Source organism: Octopus bimaculoides, chromosome 9 (assembly GCF_046866305.1).
Source record: "Octopus bimaculoides isolate indiv1 chromosome 9, ASM4686630v1, whole genome shotgun sequence".
NCBI classification, from domain to species: Eukaryota; Metazoa; Mollusca; class Cephalopoda; order Octopoda; family Octopodidae; genus Octopus; species Octopus bimaculoides.
This window is the reverse complement of record NC_142936.1, coordinates 58,930,492-58,950,491: the sequence shown is the minus strand read 5'-3', so window position 1 is coordinate 58,950,491 and position 20,000 is coordinate 58,930,492. Positions and strand designations below refer to the sequence as shown.

Below are 20,000 nucleotides of genomic sequence, written 5' to 3'. Positions count from 1 at the left end.
CACCAATTCTGTAATGACACTGCTATACATCAATATATCATCATTATCATCAAATGTCTGTTTTCCATGCTGGCAAGCTGGAGAGCTGCACCAGGCTCCAATTGTCTGGTTTGGCATGGTGTCTATGACTGGATGCCCTTCCTAATGTCAACCACTGGGTACTTTCTACATGGCACCAGCACAAGTGCTTCTGATGTGGCACCAGCACCAGTGGTGTTGCCATGTACCTTGCAAGACAAAGATCTCTTTGTTGAGAGAGGGAGTGGAATAAAGGGAAGTGGCTGTGTGCCAGGTATGAGGTTAGTGTATGATAGAGGGACAGGGATAGTTGTCTTATTACAGAGGAGATGTTTGACCATCCTGTAGGACAAGGAAGGACCTATGCAAGCACTTTTCTGTGTTTGCATGGGCCAGACAAAATTCATTGAAGCAGATTTGAATGTTATTCTTGTCAGTAAACTTCCTGTTTCCAAACTAGGTAATATTTCCGCATGTTGTTTGACATGTTGTTTTAGAAGATTGGACATGTAGGATTCCACTTGTATGGCAATGCTCCTTTGCAGCTATTGTACAATGTCATGACAAAAAGACTTCCCCACACACACACACACACACTCACCCTTCTCACACACACATGATGGCTTCTTTCAGTTTCTGTCTACCAAATCCTCTCACAAGGCTTTTGTTGGCTGAAGACTATTAATGGGAGGTACTTTCCAGTGAGATTGAATGGAAATTCATATGATTGGGAAGAAAACTTCTTAACCACACAACTGCATTAATTATTTTATGCTTATTCACAAATACTACACTATCTATTAACCCATTACCTACCAGTGATCTCATATGAGATCACTTAAAAATTACAAATTTCGTAATTATCTGTCAATATTTACACATATCTAACCTTTTTGCTATATCTACTAGGTATATTTCTCTGATATTCAAATGAGGTTTGCTAATTTTTCACCCAATATCTCACTTATTTCTATTTAAAATGTTATTTTGATCATTCCAGCGTATTTCTAAGGCTGTTTTATGCTAGAAATCAAAGTTTCATAAAAAAAATTCAGTTAATAGAATTATGAGAGGTAATGGGTTAAGGAAATCTCCTAAATTTAATGTAGTTAGACTACATTTTGTAACACCTACACTGTAGAAAGTAAACATCTTGTTATTCTATTCATACACAGAAACATAAAGAATATTATTTTGGTATGTTTTATGGGTGATTGGCCACTCCTCAGAGGATAAGTACTTTCTTCATTTCTTTGCCTATAAAGAGAAATGAATAGCAAACACTATTTAAATTAAGCACATATTGACATAAAAACAATGAGCTGATCACTGTTGGAACATCTTTGTTCATTGGTTTGCTTGATCAGAGTTGGCCAGGAACAAAACAACAGCTATAATAACAGCATTAGTCTCTTGTAGTCATGTCAAGTTTATGCAAGTGTGTTCCAATCTCAGGGGAACTCACAAAGACACACTTTTTAACCAAAAACAATTGCAAACGAAATGAAATGTAATGAAAATATTTTTGTATTTATTTTCTTAGGTTTAAATCAAAGTGAATTTATCCAGTCATATGCACTCTGTCCAAAATGTTACATTTGGAATGAAAACATGAAGGATAATATTCTAAAAACTGCTGACCATTTTTATATGGAACATTGTGCCTTTGCTTTAGCAACTAAAAGTGCTGTTCACTGTAAGAACGCTGGTGTGATTCCAAATGAAGATATAGTTCCTGACTTGATGCTAATTCATATTCCAAAGTAAAGAATGTTTTTTAATAATTCTTTGATTGTTTTAATCATCATCATCATCATCATCATCATCATCATCATCATCATCATCACCACCACCACCATCATTTAATGTCTGTTTTCCATGCTGGCATAGATTGGATGGTTTAACTGGAGCTGGTAAAGCCAGGGGCTGCACCAGGCTTCATTGTCTATTCTGGCATGGTTTCTATTGCCAGATGCCCTTCCTAACACCAACCACTCCACAGAGTGTACTGGGTGCTTTCTATGTGGTACTAGCACCAGTACTTTTAACATGGCACCAGCACTAGTGCTTTTTATGTGGCACCAGCACTGGTATCAATGTTTTAATGTAAATGTTATCAGACATAAAGACAGTGAAAATATGAAAGAATTTAGTGTTCTGAATTTGAGAAGATGGAACTGTAGATGTTCTGTAGCATAATCAGTAACACTGTTGCATGGCGGGTGAATGCTATGTGAATTAAGCCCTGTTAGTCGGCCTTTTTTATGCTTATGATGCTTATAATGTTCTGATATCTTCTTGTAATTTATTTAAAAGTTAAGCATTCTAATTTGGTGAATAGTTGAGAGGTGAAAAATGAGTCTATGAAATGATAGCTGTTGCAGATTTCAATGAAATAGTTTATTCTATTGCACTTCATATTGGAGGCTCTGATGAAGCTATAGGATGTTATTCAGACACTCAACTATGAGTTCACTTGCCTCTTACAGCAAAAACAGCTGTAATCTAATAAAGTTCATAATGTAACTGTTTTTTTACCGTTTCTCATCTCATTTTCTTATAGCTTTCACATATATAGCTGATGTTCAGATGAACTTCTATAGGCTAACTCCTCTGCATCATCATCACCATCATTATCATTTTATGTCCATTTTTCCATGCTTGTATGGGTCGGACAGAATTTGTTGTGACAGATTTTTTTAAGGCTGGATAACCTTCCTGTCACCAACCCTCACTTGTTTCCAAACAATATTTCTCCATGGCCAGATATGTTTTTTAAACAGAAAACTGGAAACATACAGCATTGCTTGCATGACCGAGATGCACATTTACAACCAGTTCAGGGAATTTTGCTCGATTCTCTAATAATTCTGCCAGGCCAAAACTCTGTTTGGGACTTCATATATGTATACAGGGGGTCCGAAATTTAGGCAACTGAAGTTTCAGGCCTTAATAACTATCAATAAATATGACAAGATATGAAACTTATACATCATTATAAAAGCTTAGTGTGTCTTTTTTTCATTTCAGACTAAATGAATTCAGATTTATAAATTTGATAATGGTTATAAACTGAAATACAATCATAATCCTCCACAAAGGAGGTGAAAGTAATACAGCTATAGCAAAAAAAGTTCAAAATTAATCAAACAACAGTCTGGAATATTGTCAAGAAATTTCAAGAGATTAGTTCCACTCTCTGATCAACCTGGACGTGGCTGAGAAAGAAATGTGCAGACACCTCAGCTTATCAAAAGTACCAGAGAAAAGAGGTTGTGAAATCCTCATTGTTCCATCAGAAAACTGGCTGCCACAGCAAAAATAAACCAAACATTGATGTATCGAGTGTTGAAAGAGGATCTCAGGACCTGCCCCTAAAATGTGATCTGCCATCATGTGTTCATGCAAGTTTATAAGACCATGAGACTGGAGAGAAGTCATCTTATTCTGCATCAGATTGCTGAAGGCATGCTGTCAAACCTGGTGTTCACTGATGTAAAGAAATGTGATATTGAACAGACAGTAAACCATCAGAATGACCAACTTTGGAGTGTATCTGACTCTGTCGAGGGTAGACTTGTAAATTGATGTCAGAATCTACAGTCAGTTATTACAGCCACTGGAAGGTCTCCCCTCGTTTTTGTGCCCTCAGGTGTTAAAATTAACACCCAGCAATACATTAGCAACGTTCTGGAGCTGCTTCCATGGGTGAATGAGCACTTTCAAGGTGCACCTTGGAGCTTCTGACAGAACTCAGCATCAACCCACAGCTCCAATAGACACAACACTGGATTCATAAAAACATTCCGTCGTTTATAGACAAGGATGTACGACCCTCAAGAAGCTCCAATCTCAACTCGGAGTTTTCTGTTTGGTCCATTTTGGGGAACAAGAGTCTTGAGCACTCCTCATGCTTCACTTGATGCTCTGAAGGCAAAACTCCACCAGGAATCAGCTTCAATTCTGCAAGAACAGCTGCATGCCACGTGTGAAGCATTTGTGCCTAGACTTAAGCCTATGATTTGAAACAGAGGTGGTCATATTGTATAAATGTGGTAATGTCATAATTGTGTTTCCTTTACCATTCCATTGCAATGCTTGGACCTGTATGTATGTATATATATGTATGTATGTATGTATATATATATATATATATATATATATATATATATATATATATAAAAATAAAAATAAATATTTGTATATATGTATATATATGTATATGCATATATATGCATATACACATATACACATACGTATGCACACCTCTCTCTCTCTCTCTCTCTCTCTCTATATATATATATATATATATATATATATATATATACATACATACATATATGAACACACTCATACTCACACATACAGTCCTTTCTTCTGAGGTTATTAATTACATCTTCATTATAATTGTACCACTTTGCAAAGTGATTTCTTCATGAATTTCTTTTTTCTTTCTTTTTCTTTTGATGTTTTAGAAAATTCCACATTGATTCCAAAATTGTGAGGCAGTCAAGTTATATTGCCAGTGGCACCAGTGGCTCTGTTTATGCTGGGAAATACTGTGGTGTTGATGTTGCTATCAAGTATTTTGGTTCTTCCGTCAAATTTAAACCCTCTGATAAATGTAGTCAAACATCTAAGTCAGAATTCGACAAAAACGTCATTGATCAGGAAGATTTCTCTTTATATTCAGATAGCTATTTCCAAGGAAAATCAGTAAGTATTAATGAAATATCTAATTAGGAGAATGTTACTTTGATTGTTTGGCTGATAAGTTTCCAAAGTAAAGGTGATTTTAATATTGTTAGCTGTGTATGAGGCAGTGAGCTGGCAGAATCGTTAGCGTGCCGGCCGAAATGCTTAGTGGCATTTCGTTTGCCACTACGTTCTGAGTTCAAATTCTGTCGAGGTTGACTTCGCCTTTCATCCTTTCGGGGTCGATAAATTAAGTACCAGTTACGCATTGGGGTCGATGTAATCGACTTAATCCCTATGTCTGTCCTTGTTTCTCTCCTCTATGTTTAGCCCCTTGTGGGCAGTAAAGAAATAAGAATCGTTAGCATGCTGGACAAAAGTTCTCAGTAGCATTTCATCCATCATAAGACAGTGAGCTGGTAGAATTGTTAGCATGCCAAACAAAATGCTTAGTGGCATTTTGTCCATCTTCATGTTCCGAGTTCAAATTCTACCAAAGTCAACTTTGCCTTTCATCCTTTCAGGATGAATAAGTACCAGTTGAACACTAGGGTTATTAAAATTGGCTTACACCCTCCACCCAACTTATTGGCCTTGAGCCAAAATATGAAACCAATATTATTATCTGTGTATCATACTAAGTATACATATGCCTTTCAAAGGTATGGTTCCCAGGTTTTGGTTTGAGAGAAAAATCTATTGATACATCTGTTATAAAGACAAATACCTATTGAAGCATTGTGAGTGTCATTGCAGGAATCACTCAAAAGAATGTTTGAGGCATTTTGACCTTCTTGGGCAATGTTTTTCTTTTCATACTTGGTCCTTATAATGTTAGAAGTTCAGTTGTTTTAATTTGAGAATGAAAAGGTGAACATCTAATTTTGTCAAAATGTAAGGCATTTTATTCTGGCATTTTAGTATTTCTATAGTTGAACAAGGTAGGTAACTCTGATTGTTCCTGTTAATCTATTTGAACAGAAATGGACTACATTCTATTTTCTTTATTAAGTGATTAGAAGTCCCAAAGTCATCCCATATAGAAGACTTCATTCCATCTAATAAACCAGCTTGTTCCTGCATGTATCAAACAATGGATGTAAGCAGTAGAAAACTTCAGCATTCAAGTTTAGGGTTTTCTATTTTTCAATATCCTATCAATATTTTGATTTTTTTTTTTTATCATCTCTTACAGGCTCTGTGTAATCTACAAGAAATGCAACATGAAGTAACACTGTTAAGTAACTTAAACCATCCTTGTATCATCTCCATGTTTGGCTTCTCAATCAGTCCTATGTGCATGTTGATGGAACTAGCACCTCTTCGCAGCCTTCGTCATGTCATCAACTCACAACTAAAGAAACACAAAGGAGAAACAATTCTCTTTCCTAAATTGCTATGTTATAGAATTCTCTTCCAGGTAAACTATCATCCACAGCTCTGTCTTTCTATTTCATTCATGCACTCTTTATTATTATTATTATTATTATTATTATTATTATTATTATATACGCTTGATTCAGTTATATTGCTAATGCTTGTTAGAAAAGCATGACTGTCACATTATCATATTAGCTTGTTTTCTATAAATTCAATAGAAAGCATTGATTAATCGAGTCTCTATAAAAGCGAAGAGGTCATTGGCACTTATTCTACCATGTAAACTACTTTATTCATTGTATTCTTCCTTTTTTTTTTAAATCTAGTAGGATGTCATTTGAGTGAGATATAGTTGCTGTTTGTAGCAAATTGTGCAGCTCCATAAATGTTCTCTGAGAAGTTTTACTCTCAAGTAGATAGTGTAGAATGATATCAATTATCAGTGTACAGAATAGTTTTTCACTGTAAACTTAAGCCATTCATGAACCTTCTACTCCACCAGGCTCTCTACTTCACGCACACATCTCTCATCTCAGAGTTTAGAGACAAATTTACTATGGCCACTTAGTTGCCTTACCTGTTGCCAACTCTCAGCTGTTTCAAAGCAAGGTACCATTGCTGGTAGCATGATCTTCAAATGTTGGGCATCACAGAGGTGATGACAAGTGACTGAGACCTTTAGCGCTGGTGCCAGTGGCACGTTAAGAGCACCCATTACACTCTTGGGGTGGTTGATGTTAGGAAGGGCATCCAGCCATAGAAACCATATGGCTTATCAGTTCCAGTCAAACCATCTGATCCATGCCAGCAAGGAAAGCAGACGTTAAATGATGAATGACACAGCTTGTATAACAGTTACAACTGTCAAACAATGACAAGAGAACACGCACACACACAAACACACACACACATACCAATACACACACATGCATGTAGGAAAGGCTTCTTTCAGTTTCTTTCTACAAAATCCACTTGCAAAGGCTTGGTTGGCCTGGTCCTGGGCCTGAATTCTTGTGATTGGGAGGCAAACTTCTTAACCAACCATGCCTGTATCTATAATAAATAATTTAGTAAAATAACTTTATCATTATTAAGCTGCTGTTTGGTACATAAATTGACATGAAATTTTGAAGCAAGATTTTTATGCAGAACACTTTGGAATAGGAGGTTGGCATCATGGAACCAGAGTTGATCCCAGGCGTGTTGGTATCAAACAGTTGAACTCTGATAATATTTGCAGGCTCTGCAAACTAGGCTGTGTAACTCTGAATGATAAAAAAAAAATCAAATATACAGGCAAGGTCAAAAGTCATGCACATAAGTTCAATGTGCTCCGGAATTGTCAAAGACATGTTTCAATTTTTCTAGAATTGAATAAAATAAATAAAATAATAATAAATACACACGTTCTTGTATGTGATAAACAAAATGAATAATAATAATAATGATAATGGTGCAATATAAACATAATGTCAGGTTTTTGGTGCGTTACCTTTGGCCCACTCTGTAGAATAGAGGAGACACTAACTTCATGCCTTTCTGTGCTGGTGAGAGGGTAAAATATACTCCGTCAATGTTACGAAATTGTTGGTGGTAGAAGGACATCCAAGCATAAAAAAAAAAAAAATTATAAAGAAAGGAAAGTACCAGTAATTTCTTTTAAAATGTACCAGACATACTTATTGTATATTTTATTTGTTTTTTTTTTCCCCCTGTATTTTTTTAGGTGGCCAGAGGACTATCATATCTTCATAGAAAACACATTATTTATGGAGACTTGAAATCAGACAATATCTTAACCTGGACTTTGAGTTTAGATGCTGATGTCAATGTGAAGCTTTCTGACTATAATTTCTCACAATACGCTACACCAAAAGGACTGAAAAAAATGCTTGGAACCCCTGGATATCAAGCACCAGAAATTTTACAGAGATATTCATTTGACAACTGTGTAAGATAGATGTTTTGTTCTTTGTTTTACTATTAAATGCAGGAATTGGTCGAGTGGTCAGTATTGGTCTCTGGGTGGTGGTGGTGGTGGGGGATCTCTGTGGCTATTCAAGGGGTTGATATACACCTGAAATGATTTGGGGCATTATTAGTGAACTGAATCTGAAAGAGCTTAGTAATTTGGTGTTAAAACTCATTTTCAGCCAATTATCAATTAACTAGTATTCACCAAGCACACTTTTCACATTCAATATTCCGACTATATGAATATAACATCCTGTAGCATGATTTTTATCCTTGGGTAGCAACTGTTATTTCCTGTTTGCTTACCCCTAGAAAGTATGAAAAATGCTTAATATTTCCATCAAATTTTACTTTTGTTACATTTATTCAATTCCTAAACAGTCCCTCTCAACACATGACTATGATGCCCCTCAACTACTCCTGTTCATCATTAGAGATGCACATATTGTCAGCCACTAAGGGACATGCTCGAGTGGTTATTGTTAAGCAACTGACAAGCAAGGCTGTGGTATTGAGCAAGAATATTTGCTATTTCTGCTTCAGCAACCCAGCACTGAATCTGTCTGAAATGTAATGGAAAAGAAGCCTGTCACGCACACACACACATATATATGTATAAATTTATGTGTGCATCTTTGTGTCTGTGATTGTCACTCACTTATCGCTTGACAACCGATATTGGTGTGTTTACATCCCTCTAATTTAGTGGTTCGGCAAAGAAGACCAATAGAATAACTACTAGGCTTACAAAGAATAAGTCTTGGTATCGATCTCTTTGACTAAAACACTTTAAGGCAGTGCTCCAGCATGGCTGCAGTCTTTTAGAATGAAAAAGAAAGAGTAGGTTAAAACCTTCCATCAAAATGTATGTTTCAAACCCCAGCTTAATAATGGCCAAGTTATTTTACTAAATTCTCAAAATTTTCAAAATTGATTGCAACAAAATAAGTGTATTTCAACATAAATAATGTAAAAAAAAAGGCGTCATCAATGGCGTAAGAATATAGGTCTTAAATGATCAGGTGAGAGTTATTTCCCTGTAAAATAATACCCGTTAGTACACAACCATCAGAGTGCAAAGTGCTCCTCACGAACACACGTTTGTGAGATGGTTGTGATATATAAACAGTTTTGAATATGAACCGGAAAGAGAAGTACGAACATGCAATGCGCATGTGCACACTGAATTCATATATATATATATATATATATATATAAAGTGTAGTATATTACCACTTAAGTGTGGCTGACCCCTAGGGGTGGATGTTACTGTTGCTTTTAGCCCCAGGAGGACATCTCCTCCAGCTGGCTTATCGACACACTACTGTGTCCTGTTTGCCAAGGGAAGTTATCCCTCCCATCATGATCTGTAGCACGACACTTTATCGTGCAGTTACTGTTAATACTTCATTTAGAGAATTAACATTGCTTATATATATATAGTTTTAGGGAAAAGAACCAAGGTTCATGAACTCATCAATGAAAATCCACTGTCACATATAGAAAAATTAATAATTAAAAGCACAATAAATAAGTATAATATAATACAAAGTAAATATCATAAGATAAAGATAATAAAATGACAACACGTGTTTCATAACCAATTTTCAAATAGAAAGAAAATTAAATCGATTAAAACTATCGAAAATCAATTCTATTCAAAGATATAGCTAATTGATGAGTTCATGAACCTTGGTTCTTTTCCCTAAAACTATATATTTATATACATTTTATACTGTGAAACTTAATTTAATTTAAATTTTTAATAAATTGATTTTAATTGAGTTTTTACCTGTAATTTTGGATTTTATCCCTAATATTATTATTATTATTATTATTATTATATATATATATATATATATATATAGATATATATATATATAGATATGCAACAAGTAGTAGCATGATTATTGAGGCAGTATTACATCTGCATATATAGAACCATAGTAGTTCTACCTTGTGTTTTTTACTATGCAAGCATAGGAAAACAGATATATAATGTCACCAACAATGATGATGATCATATACATATACAATGGACTTCCACCCAGTTTCCATCTGTCAAGATTTACTCCTGTTGTTCTAGTTGACCCAAAACTACGATAGAAAAAAAAAACAAAACAAGGAGCCATGTAGTGTGATCAGATCAGGAGCTACATGATTGTGAAGTATACTTTTTAATCTTGGTTTGTTTTGAAGAGGACGAAATGAGTTGTGTAGCTATGTAATACAACAAATATTTAATAGAACTGATGTAAAACAAAAAGAGAAAAATCCCCACTGATTGTAAAGAAATTGGTGGTAGACTGTTGTGGCAAATATTAAAACCATGAAGATTGTGACTTTGGGTAAGTTCGTATACAGTGTGAAGAAGAGAATAATGTTGTATAACAATACAGATGTAGCAATACCTTAATCATATGCCTGTCTAAAGCATTTTCCTAAGTTTATCCCAAACGTCCATGTTTGTTTTCTGACTTTCAGTGAGCCCATGTTTCATATGTTCTGCATACTATAAAGCTTTTCTTTATAAATTGCAAGCTAATCTGTTAGTTGAAAAAAAAAATGGGAATGCGTGTCATAAATGGTGCATGGACATCAGCTTTTCTTTTATAAGTTGCAAGTTAATCTTGTGATTGAAAAAGAAATGGGAATGTGTAACATAAATTATGCATAGACATGATGCATGGAAATGTGTACCATAAATGATGCATGTCCTGTGTATCTCATGTGATTCACAGGACAGGTAAAGAGTTTATAATTGAACAATAATCCCTATTTTTTATGTTGCTTTACTCCCTTTTGTTATCTTCAATAGGTTGATATTTATTCCTGGAGCATTGTGGCATATGAAATTTTAACTGGATGTAGACCTTTTGAAAAACTAAACTTTGTATCAGAAATTGCAGCTGCTGTTCTTGATAATAAAAGACCAATGATTAAGGTAACTAAGTACCTTTTTTTTTTCTCATTTCAGGCTTTATACATCTACCTCTTCTTTTACATTTGTTTGTGTTTAAGGAATGGTAGATGTGTGATCTGGGGAGAATTTGGCTGCTAATTATAACAGGTCAAACAACTGTATCGAAGTTCTTTCATTGATTTGGAAAGAATCTGTTTTTACTGCACGTAACCTAACTACTATGAAATAAATGCTTCAAAGGCAATTTATAAATGTTAATGTCTGCAATGTTGTGTAATGTATTTACTCAGGTCTAATCTGAGAGGTCAAAATTGTGTAAGGTGTGTACTTGAGTACAAACAAAAAAAATGAACTTTCTATCCTTCTATCATATTAAAACTATGAGGCTTGTGACTTTATGTTAGTTTGTATACAGTGTAGACGCAGGAATGGCAGTGTGGTAAGTAGCTTGCTTACCAACCACATGGTTCTGGGTTTAGTCCCACTGTGTGGCACCTTGGGCAAGTGCCTTCTACTATAGCCTCGGGCCGACCAAAACCTTGTAAGTGGATTTGGTAGACGGAAACTGAAAGAAGCCCATCGTATATATGTATATATATATATATATATATGTATATGTATGTGAGTGTATGTGTTTGTGTGTCTGTGTTTATCCTCACAACTTCACTTGACAACCGATGCTGGTGTGTTTACGTCCCCGTAACTTAGCAGTTTGGCAAAAAGAGACCGATAGAATAAGTCCTGGGGTCGATTTGCTCGACTAAAGGTGGTGCCCCAGCATAGCCGCAGTCAAATGACTGAAACAAGTAAAATAATAAAAGTAAAAGAGTGTGAAGAAGAGAATAACGTTGTTATGTAACAATACACATGTAGCAATACCTTAATCATATGCCTGTCTAAAGCATTTTCATAAGTTTATTCCAAACATCCATGTTTGCTTTCTGACTTTTATAGTGAGCCCTTTCAACACCTGGCATAATTCCACATCCCTCAATATTATACCCCTACTCAGTTGAGGGGTCTTGTCTTGCAAGTTACTTGGCAATCTCACTGTGCTGGTGCTACAACCCCCCCCCCCCCCACCAAAAAAAAAAACAACAACACAGTCTGTAAAATGGCTGTCAATAGAAACCATGCTAGAGCAGACCTTTGAGTTTGACATAGTCTGATGTGTCAATTCCTACCATACTGTCCAATCTGTGTCAGCATAGGAAGAGTATGATGTTAAATGATGATGATGATTTTTTAGTAACAAGACAAAGCAGGGTTGCACTATATTTAAAGTTCCATTGTACTCAAGAAGATACATCAAGTAAATTTTAAAATCCAATTTTTTATGACAATGTCAGTTCTTGCAATAAACATTATTTGCTTCAACAGAAAGGACTGAATCATGTCATCATACTGAAATTGCCATTTTTTTTTTTTAAATGCAATTTTTAAAAATAATTCTACTTTCGAAAGATTTGGTGCTGTTTTTTTTTAAATTTAATTCTTTACCATTTTGTCTTTTATTGGATTTTTTTCAACTAGGATCACAATTTGGATGCAAAGTTCCCATGTCTTGAGAAAATGATGACTGACTGTTACAGTCAGGATCCATCTGAAAGACCAAGAGCCTCTGAAATTATTTCCAAAATGACACCACTTTCATTTGTTGCCGTACAAAATTTGCTTGTTGATTTGAAACTGGGTGTTGTCGATCAGATTTTACATATCACAAATAATCAAGTGAGTGATTAACATTAATTTCTGGTTTGGGCATTTAGAATTGATGTTACTGTTAACCTTGAGGGCTCTTTGTCTTATCCTCTTTGTTTCCCCTCATCAACTTGGAGGCGCAATAGCCCGGTAGTTAGGGCAGCGGACTCGCAGTCATAGGATCGCGGTTTCGATTCCCAAACCAGGCGTTGTGAGTGTTTATTGAGTGAAAACACCTAAAGTTCCACGAGGCTCCGGCATGGGATGGTGGCGAACCCTGCTGTACTCTTTCACCACGACTTTCTCTCACTCTTACTTCCTGTTTCTGTTGTGCCTGTAATTCAAAGGGTCGGCCTTGTCACACTGTGTCACGCTGAATATCCCCGAGAACTACGTTAAGGGTACACGTGTCTGTGGAGTGCTCAGCCACTTGCACTTTAATTTTACGAGCAGGCTGTTCCATTGATCGGATCAATTGGAACCTTCGACGTCGTAAGCGGAGTGCCAACAACCCCTCAACAAAACATTGTAATACAACAGATACTTAATAAAACTATTCATCATCATCATCATCAACACCTCCTCCTCCTAAACTTCCTTCAGCATCTTTAGCTCTGTCTTCCTCTTCCTCTGTGCCATTCCACATTCATTTCTATTATTCCTTTAGTTAAGTTTACATTGCTTCTTATGCATTGCAAATTTGCAGCTAAGTCAGGTGAGTTTTTAATACCCGAGTGTTTATTTTCTATACACACGTGATATTGTCAGTGGCTAGATACAAACTATAAAGGTATTGGTCCTTCAGCTGATTGGCCAGTATCAGACCCATTCTCAATTTTTGTTTTTTAAATTTGTGAAATAACCAGCAACTAATGGAAAGTTTGAAAATATTTTTTCATCTATTAGTCTGGAGAGAGGACAGTGTTCATGTCTCATCATGGGCCTCTGAGAATAGTGGAAGGAAGGTATCCTCAAACCAGAGATCTGAACCTGGTTCAAATACTTGCAATAGAGTGAACTCTGCTTAACTTACCCAAGGTGCCAGGCTGTAATGTTATATTGGGTGATAAAGTCAGTCTAGTATCTAAATAAGCCATGGTAGGATTTGAGCCCCAAAAAGAGCTGGAACATATACAGCAATGACTTCTGTCCAATGCTTTACCAATTCTGCAAGTTCATGGCCCTAGAGTGGTACTTTATACTATTGTCCCTAGAAAGTTGAGAAGCAGAAGATGACCTCAGCTGGATTTGAACTTAGAACACAAAGATCTGAAACAAATACTGCAAAGTATCTAGTCTGACATTCTTACACTTTTACCAACTCATCATCCTGGTATTTTTTGTCAACACTTTTTTTTTCCAGTTTGGCCATTCTCCCAAATGCTTCACTGATTTCACACGAGCATGCCAACCATCATGGCCTCCCCCTCATGCATGTTCTTATTTCATTAATATTCATCATTCCACTGTCCTGAAGCAAGTTGTCCACATAGCTTAGATGTTTTCTTCCTCTGTTGATTCTTCCTTCAACTGACTGTCATAAGACTATTTCCTTGCTCATGGCCTGTGAAGATGAAAAAGAATGTGAGAGGAGAGAGAGAGAGAGAGCGAAAGAGAGATCAACCCTAGAAGGATGAAAGTTAGAGTTCACCCTGACATGAACTGGAAATGTAAAAATGTGTAACTAAACACGAAAGATATTGTTAGGTTCATCACCGTTATAATATTGATGAGGATGATTTGTGGAGTGTTTTTGGTGTATCTCTATATTATTACTATCATTTTTCTCATTATTTTAGGGCCGTTCATTTTTCTGGCTGTGGGAAGGCGTTGAATCTAAAAGGGTCTATCATATTTTAGATTGCCACACACAGAGCCATCTTCACTCAGTTTCTAGTGCTGGTTTCCAAGTGACATGCAGTACCAGTATCAAGAATGAGGTTTACATTGGGGCAAAGGTAAGTGGTTACAATACTTTTAAACAACAGAAAAGAGAAAAGGCAAGTAAGCTTTTTGATGATTTTGCTGTGCTAACCTTCTGGAAACAGCAATAAAATCTCTTTCAAACCACACACCTTTTTTTTTTAATTTTAAAAATGAGTTCAACCCAATGGATAATATAATTGCTTTAATATGTCTGAATACAAAAATGAGATGGGAGGGGATAATGGCTGGAGTATCTTTGATCATGGGTTGGTTCAATCAGGACTGACCTGGTGGGGACAAACAACAATATAGCTTATACCACTAAACCCAGTTGTCAACATGTCAACTGCTAAACACAAGCGTTTGCACATGCATGTGTGCATGTGCACACACACATACTTTAGCCTCACACATACACATGCTCATATGCATACTCAAACATATACACACGTCCATATGTGTGTGCACACACAAATACACAAAACACTCATCAAATAGCCAATTGATTAATTACATTACACTGACATGGGATGAAGTGGTGAAGCATGATCTTCAAACTTTAAGCTTCATAGAAGCAATGACTAGTGACTGAGACCTTTGGTGATATGCTGTGCTTGAGAAGACCCATCAAGCCAAGTGAAATCGTAGTCATGGCTGATGTTGGTGTCACATAATTGGCATCCATGCTGGTGGCATGTAAAGAGCACCGTTCGAGCATTGGGCCTCACAGAGTCAAAGTGGCTGAGTTCCTTTTGAGCATTGGGCCTCATGGAGGCAATGACTGAGACCTTTGGCATTGTTGTGCTTCAGAAGACCCATCAAGCCAAGCAAAATTGTAGTTGTGGCAGATACTGATGTCACACAAATGGCACCCGTGGTGTTGGCACATAAAAGCACTCATTACACTCTCACAGCATTAGGAAAGGCATCCAGCTGTAGAAAACCATGCCAAATCAGACTGAAGTCTGGTGCAGTCCTTCAGCTTACCAGCCCTGGTTAAACCATCTAACCCATGTCAGCATGGACAACAGATGTTAAATGATGATGACTATTCTACTGTCTTCCCTTTTAAATTAGAAAGCAGAATGCATTTGACATGTTATTCTAATTCAAAGCCCCTTTAATAACCTGCTTTATTTTTCAGAGTGGAGAAATAGGAATGATTGTCAATGAAATGAGTAATCTACGTATACTGCCTGTTTTCAGCATTTCAGAAGTACCTGTCTTTATGATTTCAAATGTGAGTTTTAGCCCTTTCATGATTGTATTTCCAATGAGATGCAGGGTGTTTCAGAATTAACTATTTCAATGAAATTGAGCAAACTTTAAAAAAAATTGACAGAATTTTATGTTTATTATTTGATTATGATACCAAAACAAATAGATTTAAAAATCTTATGCCAAAACTCCTTCAAATTTCAAATCTATCCTTACATTTTGAGGCATTTCAGGAGTTGTCTCCTGCACCACTGAATGAATGCGTTCTTTAAGTTCAGCTAAACTATTGCTCCATCCTGAGGATGGAGGAAAAGAAAATGATTACAGCCAAATTATAAAAAAGCTGTTGTGGACAGATAAGTGGGATCCAACAGGAATGAAAATAAAATTATAAATAAAATTTAAAATTTATACATTTTTAACATATACTTAAACATGATAAACATAAATAAAAGTGAGTTTTTTTTTTTTAAATTGCCAGATTTCACTGAAATAATTAATTCTGGAACATCCTGTACATCACATCACCTATCTGTTTCATTTAAGTTTTTAAAAAATCAAGAATTTAGTAGGTTTAAATAAAAATAATTTTGTTGTAGTTAATTTAGCATTTAGTTATGTGGTTGAGAAGTTCGCATTCCATCCACATGATTTTGGTTTCAATCCCACTGCGTGGCACCTCGTGAAAGTGTCTTTTACTGTAGCCCTGAACTGACCTAAGCCTTGTGAGTGGATTTGGTAGATGGAACTGAAAGAAGCTCATTGTGTGTAAATGTATATGTGTATGTTTGTTTACCATGCTGTCAAGTGATAGTTGTAAACAAGTGTCACTGTCATTCATCTTCAGTACCCTGTGTCCACAGGAAAATATTACCTTGCTTGGAAACGGGTGAAGGCTGGTGACAGTTAAGGGCAAGAAACCTGATCTGGTCCCTTCTCTCATACTTTAACTCTTCATCTTCTTGGATAAAGCTACTTCCTTATCTACAACAACCCCGCTTAGTCGAGGGGGATCTTAGTCTTGCAAACTGCATGGCAACTTCAGTCATGGGCAGTTTATTCTATACTCCCCAATTATGAATGTGAAAAATATTTCTGAAAGTCATGGGTGCTGCACTGTTTTAGATTTTATAAATTTGTCCATGAGTGGTAGAGGTATTAAATTAAAAAATATAACTAAAGTTGTTGTTGGATAGATGGTGGATAAGAACTACTGTAGCCTAATGATGAATCATCAAACGATAAGCAACAGCTTAAAGAATAATATTCTTCGAGGAAATTTATAAAGTCTTCCCCTATGATGCACCCATTATTATTGCATTAAATAATGCATAGTTACAGGCTGCCCTTTGGCAAAGCATAGTACCCACTCAACCAGTCTGCCAGGGATATGGTGAAGTCAAGGCACTGCAGCATGGCAGATTGTGAAGAACTCAGCTGAGCCAATGGTGCTTCTTAACATTGATGTTGAGCAGAGGAATCCTAGAAGATCTAATGGTCAGATTCACCAAGCTCAATCAAAAGAGTAACTGCAACACATCCATAGGAGTGAAGTCTATGGTTGTGTAGTTGGCCAGTGAACGATTCGCTGAGACTGAAGCTCTCAATTCAAATTCATAATGGAATCGGATGGCAACAGTGGGGTCATGGGAATCCATGGAAAAACATGAATACAAGTTTCTGATAGTTGTAACTCTGACTAGTTGTTGAAAGAATGGTGTCATAACATACCATTCACCAACAAATTTACTGTTCACTAAACTCTTCTACATTATCATCATTAAATGACCATGCTCTCTGCTGGCACAGATTGGAAGTTTGACTGGATCCAACAGGTTTTGATGGTTGCATCATGCTTTACTACCTATTTTGGCATGGTTTCTATGGTTCGATGCCCTTTCTACTGCCAACCACTTTACAATGTGTACTGGATACTTTTTTCATGACAGTAGTGAAGTTTGTCAATAGTTCAGTTATCTTGTAGGATAAAATGAAAATCCGACAAGCATGCACTACACGTCTGTACTCTAGGCATAACGGCTGAGAAGTGATGTGGCCTACCAGTGCAAAAATTTTCACACATGTGCAGGAAGGGTGGGCATCATCTCCCATCCAAAGGATTTTGCCCATGTGGCATTAATTTTGGCAGGAAAACCAAGTGAGTTACTTTTTGAACACACCTTGTATATAAAACCCTACAATAAAGCAGTGATAAAATTTCTGCAGTCCACATTCTCTATAGTGCCTCCTTCATAACTCATTTTCACCTATTTCCAAGCAAGGCATTATTATTATTCCATGTTTTTGCAGAACATTGGCAAGGAATGACACTGACACTCATTTACAAATGTCATACAATCTCAAGACAAGGAGACACAAATGCATGATGGGTTTATTTCAGTTTACTTCTACCAGATACACTCATAAGGCTCTGGTCAGTCTTAGGTTACAGTAAAAGACACTCAAAGTGCCATGCAATGGAAACAAGACCTGAAACCATATGGCTGTGAAGCAAACTTGTTGACCACACAGCCACATCTGTACCTATGATAATAATTGTTATTGATTCTTTGAAATTTTGAAAAGAAGGCCATTAGAGAACCAAGTATTCTTAGTGGACATCATCTAAACCTTGTATTGTCTTTGGGGGTTTGAACATAAAAATAATGTTGTTACAGGTGTTTGGATTGGAACTTAATAAAATCATTACTTGTAACTTAATATTTTCTTTTTCTCTATTACCAGCCAAAGCTGAAGGAAATCTATATAGGCACAAATAATGGCATCCTGCATATTCAGAGACAAGAGTTAAATCCCAGAAAGGTACAGTACTGGAAAGGAGTCGAGGCTATTCAACTGGGTACTTCAACTCCAATAACCAGCATGCTACTGGTCAATTTGCCAAACTATTCTGAACTATGGGTTGGATGTGGTACACAGATCAGCATAATTTCAATTGACACAAGGAAAATCAAATGTTCATTCAGTTCGCAAGTTACTGACAAAGCATCAAAAATAATGGACCTTAAATATAGTGAAAACAACAAAGAACAAAGAGTCTTTCATTATTTGGAAGGCTTAGCTTCCATCTTAGAGTACAATGCCTGCACATATTCTTTAATAGCAGTATACTATGTTGGAATTTTCACACTGGGAAGAAGAATTGTACAACAGCAGCAAACATCACGAAAATCGTTGAGCAAATCACTGAAGATGAGCATGAACCTGAGTTTTGAAAATGAAGACAAAGACAATACTCATGAAAATCCAATATGTTGCATCACTTCAATAGCCATTATAGATAATACTCTTTGGGTAGGAAGAAATCTAGGTGATATTGGCATCATTAATCTTGACTCTACCCATCCACATTTCCAGAAAGGAGAAGTTTTAGCCACAATAAGTACTGATTATTTGTTGCCATCTACAGAAACGCCCACCGCAATACAATGCATCACTGAAAATGACGAAACATCTGTTTTTTCACTTGTACAAGTTTTGAAGAATAAGAATGAAGAAAATATAACTAAAGTAGTGTTTTGGGAAAAATATCAACTGCGTGAACTTTATCAATTTCAGAAACATTTAGCAGGTATACAGGGTGCTGAAAAAGCATATTCTCTTCCATTTAAAAGATCAAGTTGATGGGTTGAAAGGAGTACCTTTGCATAAAATATAGTAAAGCAAAAGTAGTCGACACAAAATACATATATATATATATATATATATAGATTTTATTATAAACAATACCATGGCAAAATTCTACATTGCTCATAAGTATCATGAAATTCTGAAGGAATATTCTCATGAGTCAAGCCATCAACCAAACTCATCTGTAAGAAAAACATCACTTAAAAAAAAAAAATTCAAAAATGGATTAAGGCAATTTACCACAGACAAAATGCAAATTTATAATTAAAAAAAAAAAATTATCAAAATATTTATTTTTAGAAAGATTCATGGACATTTCTTTTTTCCACTCCAAGCAGCCTTAACAAGACGAAGAAAAAAAAGATTCTATCATTTTGTGACTATATATTTTCGTTTTTTTAATTTTTTTATTCACTCAAAATAAATGTTTGTATACAACTTAGCACTTGTGTTTTTACCTTTTGAAAACTGGTGGATTAAACTCACCAAAATTACATTGTCTTACACGTTAAAG

General features: G+C 35.9%; 1 protein-coding gene across 2 annotated transcripts in view; it reads left to right on the top strand.

Moving 5' to 3' along the window:
• LOC106871387 (leucine-rich repeat serine/threonine-protein kinase 1) overlaps window positions 1-19,622 on the top strand; it is a 119,128-nt gene extending 99,506 nt beyond the window's left edge. For both annotated transcript variants that reach the window (XM_089357567.1, XM_089357566.1), the window contains exons 22-30: window positions 1,562-1,781; window positions 4,494-4,734; window positions 5,909-6,133; window positions 7,820-8,044; window positions 10,886-11,011; window positions 12,524-12,721; window positions 14,491-14,649; window positions 15,762-15,857; window positions 18,581-19,622. In XM_089357567.1, coding sequence (XP_089213693.1) covers window positions 1,562-1,781; window positions 4,494-4,734; window positions 5,909-6,133; window positions 7,820-8,044; window positions 10,886-11,011; window positions 12,524-12,721; window positions 14,491-14,649; window positions 15,762-15,857; window positions 18,581-19,480 — 2,390 coding nt within the window. In that variant the 3' untranslated portion in view covers window positions 19,481-19,622. The remainder of the gene's footprint in view (window positions 1-1,561; window positions 1,782-4,493; window positions 4,735-5,908; window positions 6,134-7,819; window positions 8,045-10,885; window positions 11,012-12,523; window positions 12,722-14,490; window positions 14,650-15,761; window positions 15,858-18,580) is intronic.
• The last annotated feature ends 378 nt before the right edge of the window (window positions 19,623-20,000 follow it).